Genomic DNA, 12,857 nt, shown 5'->3' with positions numbered 1-12,857 from the left:
CTAATGTGAATGTCTCAATGTTATAGACCAAGGGTTGGAGCAATGTATCTAGATAGACCGCAATGGGTTGCAGTATAGAGCCTATAGCTGATACTATTGGCCGTCCCTGTGTGAAATGCAAGTTTTTATGAATTTTGGGTACAGTATACAGTACTGGTATTCGTGGGTGGTCAGTGGATAGGTATCTCCATAATTCTTCAGATATATAGTTTCCTTCTTTGGCCAGTTTTAGTACTGCATCTATCTCCTTTTTGAAGGTTGTAGTTGGATTACCTGAAAGGGGTTTATAGGTTCAATCATCGCTTAATTGTTGTAATATTTTCCCTCGATAGTCCTTGTAATCCATGATGACCAGGGCACCCCCTTTGTCCGCCTCACGGATTATAATGTTATTATCTTCCTTCAATTTTTTTAGGGCTATCCATTCTTCTTTGTTGAAGTTGGATCTTGTGAAACCAGTGGGATTGCCTATTAGATCTTTTGTAATCATCCTAGTGAAGATCTTAATACTTGAATTGTTGCTATTAGGGTCGAAGGTGCTCCTATTTCTGAGCTTGTTGTATTCACCTTGTTGTGTTCGAAAGTGTTCCCTCAACCTTAAAGGGACACTGTACCCACATTTTTTCTTTTGTAATTCAGAAAGAGCATGCAATTTTAAGCAACTTTTTAATTTACTCCTATTATCAATTTTTCTTCGTTCTCTTGCTATAATTATTTGAAAAAGAAGGCATCTAAGCTTTATTTTTTGGTTTCAGTATTCTGGACAGCACTTTTTATTGGTGGATGAATTTATCCACCAATCAGCAAGGACAACCCAGGTTGTTCACCAAAAATGGGCCGGCATCTAAACTTACATTCTTGCATTTCAAATAAAGATACCAAGAGAATGAAGAAAATTTGATAATAGGAGTAAATTAGAAAGTTGCTTAAAATTTCATGCTCAATCTGAATCACAAAAGAAAATTTTTGGGTACAGTGTCCCTTTAAGATTCTTCAAAATTTTTGGGCATCCACATAACGTTGGAATTCATCCCGTCTAGGAGTCGGTACAAATGAAAGGCCCTTATTTAAGACCCTTCTTTCCACGGGGGTGAGTTTATGTTGACTTAGGTTAACCACTAGTTCCTCATGTATCTCCCCCTCCGGGGTGGACGTGGGGGTCTTCTTATATCCCCCCCCTCCGTAGTTGTGCCCTCTTCCTACCCCGTTTTTTGAGCGAGTAACAACTCCTTGGTGTTGTTGCGACTGTTGGCCCTGGTTAGTGCTGCTATCCTCCGATTCTGAGCTGTTTCCTGAACTGTCAAAGGTATTCAATGTCCTAGGCTTGTTATATCTTTGTCTCGAGCCTCTGTTTTGTCAGTAGGAAGAGCGTTCCTCAGGTGAACAATCGCCATTTGTACACTAATTTGTCCTTGTAGTCGTTGGTCACAATCTCTAATTTTCTGTTTTTAAATGTTATGAGTTCATCTTCATATTTTCTCATATCGTCCTTTATTTGCTTTATCCAATCCTTGTCTTTGTCCAGGTTTAGTTCCTCCAATTTAGCCTGTTCCATTGCTTCAATTTCATTCTTTGTGATTACTAATAGTGTACTGGCTTCTCCTACTACTAATAAAATTAGATCTAGTGAGCACTTATTTAATATATTACACCACTTTATACAGAAATCAGGATTATTTCTTCCTATTGTTGGGAGGTTTTTTATCCTGAAGCCCCTTGGTATGAAATTACGTCTATGGTATTCTGAGAGGAAGCTCCCATTGAGTGTATAGTCCACAAATTTTCTTTTTAATTTAGTCAATTTTTCAAATATATCTTTTGGACTTTCCATCACCTCTCTTTGTGGTATTGCTGCAAATCTTATTCTTGCAGCATCTGCTTCAGTAAAATAGAACTCCTCAGCTCCTTTGATTTGTTCCATTTCTTCACTTATTCCTGATTCCTCCATGATGCCTGTATATTTATATAGTTGTAGTTCAACAGTGTATGTTTAGACCTATTACTTAACGTTTAAGAATGAGTGGCTGTGCCTATTTTTATATATTGTTATCATTATTTCACGGTTTTATTTATTTATTTATAGTCAATACCCTATTCTTAATAGGTACAGTGTTGCATAAAGTTTTTACTTGTATGGTATTTTATGCAGGCACTTATGGATTCTGTGGTGAGTATATATTATCCATTGTTAAACCTTGATAGTGCTTTTTTTCTTTAGTAGTTCCCTGTATATGGGAGTAAGAAAACCCCACACCAGTAATTTGATAATCGGAATATAGGGTATATATGTCACTTGTTGGTATGAGTCTAGCCCCAAAGAGTATAGAACATTAGAATATCCACATAGTTGTGCATAAGATATCACACTGTAATTCTCTTTCCCCAATATGGTTCCTTAAAATGTATTGTGTATATATTGTGGTAAAATATTTGCCTCCTGACATACTGGAGCTGTGAGGCGTCCTGGTTACTATTGACAACCTTACACGCAGGCGGAATACAGAACGCCGGAAAGACGTGACGTCATTTCCGGGACGCCACCGGCTGCGGCGAGGAAGCAGTACTGACATGGTGGAGGGTTTAAAAGTAAGTTACACACTGTTAATTATTATTAAGCTGTCTGAGGACGGGGGTAACCCCGAAACATTACGGTAATAAAATAATTTATTATTTAAAGACCCAGTGAGTGCTACCTTATTGCGGAGTATATATATATATATATATATATATATATATATATATATACACATATATGTGGTTTGTATTTTTATGCTCCCAGAGTGTATTGGACATTGAGAAACCTGTACATTAAGATTCTGTAGTGTTAAATAAACTTTTTATATAAAAATTAAGGTGTCATGGTAATTTTTAAGAAAATCCCGATTTCCCCCCCCCCATATTGCCCAGCCCTACTCCAGATCCTAACATTCGTCAATGCTCTCACTGAGAGGCTGACAAAACTACTTAAAACTCCAGTCCCATAGTGAAGAGTACTACCCCCCATAAGAGACTACTCTGAATCTTCCGACACTTCTCTGCCATCTGCCTGTGACGAAAGGCAAAGAATGACTGGGGGGTGATGGGAGTGGGGGAGGTATTTAAGCCTTTGGCTGGGGTGTCTTTGCCTCCTCCTGGTGGCCAGGTTCTATATTCCCCACAATTAATGAATGAAGCCGAGGACTCTCTTCATATTAAGATGGAAATCAATCTTTTACACCACCTTGTTAGAGTTGCTCAGCAATATACTCTGAAAATTACCAAGTTGCTCGATGTTAAATGAAAATAAGTGGAGGGTTAAGCTTAACACCTGATGAAACTGTTGTGCAGTTCTAAAACAAAAAAGGAAAATATATGAACTTGGTGCGGATGGAAGCGGATATCACTTTATACCAATTGAAAATAGCGATTTACGGCTAAAAGTTCACACTAATATGAACCAAGCCTGTGAAATGAACACTTATTTCCTAATGTAAAAATAGCACTGTTAATTTCATTTGTCTTTTTACAGGAAAAGGAAGATATTTTACCTCAAAATTTCCCAAGTATTCACACCACACTGTAAAGAGACTTTAAGCAGCCAGTCAGGATGCTTGTCCCAGGACAAGCTAGGGAGTGTGCATCAGTCAAGTGCAGGCACAGTCATGTTATTTTCCTATTCCGTTTAAGTAAGTTCTATGAAATCTTATCTCATCTCATTACAGCAAAGGCAAATAATTACCTCAGCACTGCTGATGCTGAATGGCTATTGTTTTGTTTTTTTCTGACAACTTACAGCTGGACAGCAGCTGAAGTATAAATGTTTATACTGCACAGAAATTTTGAGGTGTTCACGTGATATTTTCTTGTCAGCTTTTTACGGTTATGCTGCATAACTTTCAAGTGATTTGGCATATAAATATTATGTCCCTTAAAGGTTGCATCATTTAATTATTTTGTGTCTGGAAAACAATATAATGATTATACCTGTTCCAAAGGCTGGAAATGCAACAGATGTAGCCTGAAGCTTCTCACATTCTTGCAAAGATTCTGTGACACAAGTTTTTATGTCACCTGGTGAATTCCTCCCACAAACATGAAGGATATGTTTACAGAGTAGATTTCCACTTTTTGTGACAATATAGCCATTGTGAGGCAGGGAACCTGAGGAATAAATATATTATTAGAACCAAAATATACTTCAAAACAGGGCCAGAAAACCTTGCATAATTGGCCATTTTTTGAGGATTCCCCTTGTATGATTTCCGCCTACAAAATGTTGTCAACTTTGTGGTATTTGAAATGTTATATGACCTCCATACTGTTACCAGATGAACCTCTTCTTTCCTGCCTGTTTATATATTAATAACATAAATTATGCTTACCTGATAATTTTATTCCCAACGTGGGGAGGAGAGTCCACTGCTTCATTCATTACTTGTGGGAATACAGAACCTGGCCACCAGGAGGAGGCAAAGACACCCCAGCCAAAGGCTTAAATACCTCCCTCACTCCCCTCATCCCCCAGTTATTCTGCCAAGGGAACAAGGAACAGTAGGAGAAATATCAGGGTATAAATGGTGCCAGAAGAATAATATTAAATTTAGGTGTGCCCCCCGGAGAAACGGGTGGGAGCAGTGGACTCTCCTTCCCACGATGGAAATTAAATTATCAGGTAAGCATAATTTAAGTTTTCCATCTAAAGAGGAGGAGAGTCCACTGCTTCATTCATTACTTGTGGGAACAAATACCCAAGCTCTAGAGGACACAATGAAAAAAACGGGCGGGTAAAAAGGAGGCGAACCCTATGCTGAGGGCACCACAGCCTGCAAAACCTTCTCCCAAAAACTGCTTCTGTCGAAGCAAAAACTTCAAATTTGTAAAACTTTGTAAAAGTATGTAAGGAGGACCAGGTAGCCGCCTTACAAATCTGCTCCACAGAAGCCTCGTTCTTAAAGGCCCAAAAAGAGGCCACAGCTCTAGTTGAATGAGCCATAATCCTCAGAGGAGGCTTACGTCCTGCTGTCTTAATGCGAAACAGAAGACACTACTCAGCCAAAAAGATAAGGAAGTCGAAGAGGCCCTCTGACCCTCATGCTTCCCGGGAAGAGAACAAAAAGAGAAAAAAGTCTGAATTACTTTGAAAACGTTCCTTCGAAGAAAAAAGTAGGACATAGGAAGGAACCACAATCTCTTTATTGATGTTGCAAATTGACACAACCTTAGGAAGAAAACCTAACTAGGTTCGTAGAACAGTCTTATCAGCATGGAAAGCCAAATAAGGAGGGACGCATTGCAAGGCAGCAATCAGATATTCTGCACGCAGAAGCAATAGCTTGTAGAAAAGGAACCATCCAAGACATAATTTAATGTCCACTTCATGCATAGGCTCCAATGTAGCCCGTGCAAAACCCAAAGAAGATTTAAACTCCAAGGAGGAGCAATAGATCTAAACACAGGTCTGATCTTAGCAGAACCTTAACAAGCGACTGCACATCAGGAAGCTCAGCAAATCTCCTGTGCAGTACCACAGACAGGGCTGAAATGTGTCCCCTCAGGGGACTTGCAGAAAGGCCCTTCTCCAGTTCATCCTGGAGAACAGAATAAGTAGGTCCTCCACACCTTATGACAGATGCTACGCGCAACCAGCTACGAGCTTGAATGAGAGCAAATTAACACTCTAAGAAAACCCTCTTTTGGCTAGGACTAGGCGTTCAATCTCCGCGTAGTCAGCCTCAGAGAGCTAGACATAAACAAAGAGACCTTGGTTAGCAGATCCCTGCAACAAGGTAACTTCCACAGAGGGGATAACGACATTCCCAATAGTCCTTGACCCATATCCTTCACGGCCAAGACGGAGCAGTCAGTATCACTGACGCCCGATTGATTCGAGCCACAAGACTAGGAAGGCGTGGTAACGGCCGGAAAAGATAAATTAGATCGAACCTCCAAGGCACCGCTAACACAACTGTTAGCTCCTCCTGAGGATCCCTGTACTTCGACCCATATCTGGGTAGCTTGGTATTGATACGACATAAGATCTTCCTCTGGCAAATCTCCGCCAACACTCGGGATGGAGAACCCATTCCCCTAGATGAAAGGATTGTCTGCTGAGGAATCCGCTTCCCAATTGTCCACACCCGGAAAGTGGATCGCTGACAGCGAAAAATGTGGGTCTCCACCCACTCCAAAAACCAAAATACTTCCCTCATAGCTAGGGAACTTCTTGTTCCCACCTGGTGGATGATCGAAGCCACTGAGGATATATTGTCTGATTGGATCTGATAAACTGGGATATACCCATCAGAGCATTGTATATTGATAAACTGGGATATACCCATCAGAGCATTGTATATTGCCCGAATATCCAAAATGCGATCGGGACCATAGATCCTGTGCCTTCCTGGCACCCCAAACAGCTCCCCATCCTGACAGACTCGCAACCGTAGTCACACTCACCCAGGATGGTATTGAGACAGACATCCCTTGGGACAAGAGATCCGAACAAAAACACCAAAAGAGCGATTCTCTCGATCGATTTTCCAGAGAAATCTGTGGAGACAGATCCGAATGATCGCTGTTCCACTGCTTCAGCATGCGCAGATGCAACAGTCTGAGGTGAAACCTGGCAAAGGAAATAATGTCTATGCTGGACACCATGAGACCAATCACCTCCATACACCGAGCCACAGATGGCCCTAAGGAGGTCTGGAGGACAAGACATTTTAAAGCTAGCCTGCAACGTCTCTGGCCTGCCAGAATAATTTCATGTCTATGTAGACTATTATAGTACCCGAGAATTCTATCCTGGTACTTGATACAAGAGAATTCTCTCTAGATTTATCTTCCATCCATGGGATCAATAAACTGGAAGTGCTGGTCCAAGGAACACAAACCTTAGGGACTGGAAGTGGTCCTTGAGGATTGGTACGTGGGGTCATGAACTGCCCCTCTCAAACGAGGGGGAAAATGAACCTATTGTCTCCGTCTTGAACGAGGGGACATTTAAAAACTTGTTTAAACACTTTAGGTCCCAATATGACGGAAAATTCCCTCCTTTTTTGGGACCACGAAAAGGTTTGAATAGAATCCCAAACCTCTCACAGAAATAGGCACCGGGACAATAACTCCTAAGAGGACAGATCCCACACGCACCACAGAAGGCTTCGCTCCTTTCTGGTCAGGAAGAAAGAAGAGAGAGGAGGAAACTGCCCTTGGGTGGCAGAGACTTGAAACCTATCTTGTAACCCTGAGCTATGACCTCCAGGACCCATGGATCCTGCACGTCCCTGGACACGTCCCTGGACCAAGCGACAGTCTGCCTCTACACAATCCAGAAGAGGACCGGAGACCGCCCGTTCATGCCGAATTAGACACGGCGGGCTACTTGCTCTGCTTGGATTTATTTCAGGGTTGAGCCAGCTTCCAAGAGCTCTTGGTTGCTCAGGCTAGAGGAGGACTGCTGACATGGGTTTATCCAAATGAGAAGAACGAAATTGTCCCTTAGACTCGTTCATATTCTCATGCGGTAAAAGGGCACCCTTGCCTCCTGCGACCGTGGAGATAATTGAGTCCAGGCCCGGACCAAACAAAATCATTCCCTTAAAGGGAAGGGAAAGAAGTCTAGACTTAGAAGTCATATCGGCAGACCATGACGTCAGCCAGAGCCCGATGGGCCTGAACAGAAAAAGCTGAAGCCTTAGCATTCAGGCGAAAATTCTGCCTAATAGCATCACAGATAAAAGAATTAGCAACCCTCAAGGCCATAAATCTTTTCCTGAGTAACGTTGAGGCGACCTCTGCACCCCGAGCAAATCCTATAAGGAGTCATACCCAAAGGTAGCTTCTCCAGCAACCTGCCTCCTGTTGAAACAAATATCCCGTATATTAAAACAACTTTCTTAACAGAGTTTCCATCCTTTATCCATGGGCTCCTAAAATGAAGAGCTATCCTCAAACTGGATAGTAATACGTTTAGAAAGGGTGAAGATAGCGCCATCCCTTTTAGGGACGGAACCTCACAACTGCACTGAGAGTCCAGGACCGGGAACAAATTGTTAAAGGGAGAAGAGAGGAACACTCCAGTCCCATTCATTCTTAATAATGTTCGCCATCTAACAGTAACAGGGAAGGGTAAGGTACCACCCTGTCCTCAGACTCTATCCAATTTAGGAATCAAAGGTTCCTCAGGCACTTTGGCCTCTGGAATCACTGAATTCTTAAAGCATTTCATCTTGCTCTTCCTTTAGAAAAAAACGCAAATTCCTAAAACTAAAGTCTGGTTCCTCCGCAGCCGGAGGTTTAGAGGCAGCAGACTCCAACCCAGAATGTTCATACTCTGAAGTCTCAGAAAGAACTTCATCCTTGGATAACCCTATCAGTTAAATCCAATAAATTATCTGATGTATTCTGGGAAAGAGTGCAATAAGTAACCTTTTCCCTTGCGCTTAGCAGGGCGAGGGAAAGCATTAAAGGCAGCGGACACCGGACACACAGTAACATCTTGTGACAAAATGGCCCCCTCAGGTGGAGGATCAGCAATGCTACGGGAAACTGCATGTGTAGAGAGATAAGCATGTAGGGTACGCATCTCACTGGACGACAACTCCTCAGAGGTGGACAGCTCAGTGGTATCAAACAGGTTTGATATTATCACATTATCAAGGCATATGGAACATAATTAGAGAGGGCAGAACTAAAGCCTCCTCACAATATAAACAGGAATTACTCATTAGAAATAGAGGGAGAGCCCTCTAAGTAACAGAATCCTCCATCACTAGTGCAATAACCAGAGAACTATAGAAATAAAACACTGTATTTTATTCAAAAACACTGCACCCTTATATCCCAATGGCTGGGGCACTCACCTCCTCCCATGACCCAGACAGTACAGAGAGTTAGGACACAATGTACAATGGTGCACAATGCAGGACCGACCCTGCTATGAGAAAAAGTGCGCCGAGCTTGCAAGCTGCATGGCTCTCAAAGAGAAAGTGAAGCCTATAACATCTCACACATAAAGCAGCATATAATCAAATAAACATATAAGATTATTCCTCCCTGTTCAATAATCCCCCTCAGGAGATATTAACCCTTGATTCTATACAGATAAAGGAGTCACACTGTGACCCTGTCTTCTAGCGTTATCATACATGTATAAAAAATTAAACAATCTTACCAGAATCTACGCCGTGGAACAGGAACATGGCCTTTCAAGTGTGACAGGTTAGTAGCATAGCTCCTGACATGGACCTGAGAGCAGAAAGTAGGCAACAAAACTCGTCAACGCCGATTGCTTATGGAGCTGTTAATCTGAGTTGGGATGGTTTCACAGAAAGACTCTCCCTGCATCTCCGGACTCTAACTTTCACCCATGCTCTCACTGAGAGGCTGACAGGACTACTTAAAACTCCAATCCCATAGTGAAGAGTACTACCCTCCATAAGAGACTACTCATAATCTTCCAACACTTCTCTGCCAACCTCCTGTGATGAAAGGCAAAGAATGACTGGGGGATGAGGGGAGTGGGGGAGGTATTTAAGCCTTTGGCTGGGGTGTCTTTGCCTCCTCCTGGTGGCCAGGTTCTGTATTCCCCCAAGTAATAACTGAAGCAGTGGACACTCCTCCCCTTTAGATGGAAAAAAAAACATTTTGCAAAATATATGAATTAGCAAAAGTATTTTAAATGTTATCACTACTAGAGTGACAGATGCAGCAGCTGTGACAGTGGTTGCATACACAGTATATGCACATGCTTGCATGCCACCAACTGTCATATAGCAGGCTGAGTGTGCATGTTTTAAGTTTTCCCTCTAGCGGCATTTTTGTAAACATAGTTTGTCTTCTAATCATGGGGTCTAAACGAGCCATGAAAAATGCTTCAAATCAGTTATCACATGGTTATCAAATTTGTGGTTTTCTAGTCCATCAGGAAATCTTGTTTTCACATGGTTTATATTTCTTTCACTATAATGCAAAATCCTGACAGATACTTTATAATAAGACTGCTCCCCATCTTTCAGAAAACACTTTCGCACAAGTTTTGTATATATGTAATTCAATAGCCTTAACCTCTTGAAACCCCATTTTAACCCTATCGCATTGAATAAATTGAACTTTTGTTTATGGTTACGTTTTCTCACATGATAATTTCACATTTTATTATAATTTCCTGGTTTAATAAAAAAAGATAAAAATGTAGCTTAAAGGGACCATCTAGTCAAAATTAAACTTTCATGATTACAATAGAGCAATAGAGCATGCAATTTTAAACAACTTTTTAATTTACTTTTATCATCAAATTTGCTTTGCTCTCTTGGTATTCTTTGTGGAAAGCTAAACCTAGGTAGCCTCATATGCTAATTTCAAAGCCATTGAACAGTCTCTTATATTTTGACAGTTTTTTGACAGTTAGACACTGCACATATATGTATGTCATATAGATAACATTGTTCTCACTGGAGTTATTTAAGAGTCAGCACTGATTGGACTGACAAAATGAGGCAGTCTGCATAGGCGTAGAAACAAGGTAATCACAGAGGTAAATATAACAGTGTTGGTTACACAAAACTGGTGAACTGGTGAATGGTATTCTATATATTTTTAAACAATACAATTTCTGGAGTACACTGTCCCTTTAAATCCCGTTCACACATTTTTTTTGGTCATTAAATACTTGCACAGCTAAAAGTCTGGACAACGCCGGATTGTTAACTCACAGAGGGAAAGTCGTTTTTCAAATGATATCTAAGCATGAGGAGTTACTCTGGAACAATGAGATGGGACACACCTCTGGTTAATGTTTCCCTACAATATCTAAAAATGGGAACACAGGGTGGTGTTAGAGCAATAAAACATTGGTATCTCTTTTCTGTCATGGAAGCCTTACATACATGCACTGAAAGCAGTCACACTGGGATACAAGATGTTGCTTTTTGATGAATGACCTGTGTTAAAGTGTTTGGGACATACATAACACTTATAAGGATTTACAATGTGAGAAATTGTTTGGATTCTCAACTTTATAGAGGTGAAATCTGCCTCACACTTGGTTTTATGCACGTTGATTCAGACAGCGTTTAGTGCATCTGATTGAGACATGGATGACTATTTCACAGAGATAATTGTTCAGCAACTTATCTTACCTATCTAGGATATAAAGAAAATTTACATTGGATCCATTTGAATTTCTGGATTGAAGTAACAAAGCCTTATAATAAAAGCCATGTCATGTCTGATGCTTTGATGTACTTGTCATTTTGACATTCATTTGTTTTTTTATTATTTTTATTTTTTTGTTAAGAGGTGTACTCCCTAATTTTAAATATTTAGTAATAATTTGTGCCGGAGAAAATAATTTCATATATTATTTTAATCTTTGGTTAGAAGGGTAATCATTTGGATAGCATGTTCTTGTAATTTAGAAGTGGTGAGGTGCGATCCGATTTACGGTGCTGGTTTCGGCGCAAGCGTGAAAACCTGCACCGTCCGTAGTTTCAGCTCGCACAGCAAGCTATCTCATAAACGGCGCCGGCAGTTGCTAAAGTGCCGTAAGTCTGACAAACTAGCGATGTCCAGAAATCAGCATAAGTACAAATTTCTGGAGTCGCCAGTGACTTACGGCACTTTAGAAACTGCCACCGCCTAAAAAACAGAATTTATGCTTACCTGATAAATTACTTTCTCCAACGGTGTGTCCGGTCCACGGCGTCATCCATTACTTGTGGGAAATATTCTCCCCCACAGGGAAAGGCAAGGAGAGCACACAGCAAGAGCTGTCCATATAGCTCCCCCTCTGTCTCCTCCCCCCAGTCATTCGACCGACGGTTAGGAGAAAAAGGAGAAACTATAGGGTGCCGTGGTGACTGTAGTGTATAAAGAAAATTTTTTCAACCTGATTAAAAAACCAGGGCGGGCCGTGGACCGGACACACCGTTGGAGAAAGTAATTTATCAGGTAAGCATAAATTCTGTTTTCTCCAACATTGGTGTGTCCGGTCCACAGCGTCATCCATTACTTGTGGGAACCAATACCAAAGCTTTAGGACACGGATGAAGGGAGGGAGCAAATCAGGTTACCTAAACGGAAGGCACCACGGCTTGCAAAACCTTTCTCCCAAAAATAGCCTCCGAGGAAGCAAAAGTATCAAATTTGTAGAATTTGGCAAAAGTGTGCAGAGAAGACCAAGTCGCTGCCTTACATATCTGGTCAACAGAAGCCTCGTTCTTGTAGGCCCATGTGGAAGCCACAGCCCTAGTAGAGTGAGCTGTGATACGGTCAGGAGGCTGCCGTCCGGCAGTCTCATAAGCCAAGCGGATAATGCTTTTCAGCCAGAAAGAGAGAGAGGTAGCCGTAGCTTTTTGACCTCTCCTCTTACCAGAGTAAACGACAAACAAAGATGAGGTTTGTCTAAAATCTTTTGTTGCTTCTAAATAGAACTTTAAAGCACGAACAACATCTAAATTGTGTAATAAACGTTCCTTCTTTGAAACTGGATTCGGACACAAAGAAGGAACAACTATTTCCTGGTTGATGTTCTTGTTGGAAACAACTTTTGGAAGAAAACCAGGCTTAGTACGCAAAACAACCTTATCTGAATGAAAAACCAGATATGGTGGGTTACACTGCAAAGCAGATAATTCAGAAACTCTTCTAGCAGAAGAAATAGCAACCAAAAACAGAACTTTCCAAGATAATAACTTAATATCTATGGAATGTAAAGGTTCAAACGGAACCCCTTGAAGAACTGAAAGAACTAAATTTAGACTCCAAGGAGGAGTCATGGGTCTGTAAACAGGCTTGATTCTAACCAAAGCCTGAACAAAAGCTTGTACATCTGGCAAAGCTGCCAGTCGTCTGTGCAACAAGACGGATAATGCAGA

The 12,857-nt window shown here is 41.2% G+C and overlaps 1 protein-coding gene across 1 annotated transcript in view; it reads right to left on the bottom strand.

Moving 5' to 3' along the window:
• LOC128645217 (protein mono-ADP-ribosyltransferase PARP14) overlaps positions 1–12,857 on the bottom strand; it is a 374,228-nt gene that overhangs the window by 153,884 nt on the left and 207,487 nt on the right. Inside the window, exon 12 of the mRNA XM_053698041.1 lies at positions 3,964–4,140. Coding sequence (XP_053554016.1) covers positions 3,964–4,140 — 177 coding nt within the window. The remainder of the gene's footprint in view (positions 1–3,963; positions 4,141–12,857) is intronic.

Source organism: Bombina bombina, chromosome 1, assembly GCF_027579735.1.
Source record: "Bombina bombina isolate aBomBom1 chromosome 1, aBomBom1.pri, whole genome shotgun sequence".
In the NCBI taxonomy this organism is placed as follows: domain Eukaryota; kingdom Metazoa; phylum Chordata; class Amphibia; order Anura; family Bombinatoridae; genus Bombina; species Bombina bombina.
The sequence above is the reverse complement of the archived record's forward strand: the minus strand, read 5'-3'. Positions and strand labels throughout refer to the sequence as shown.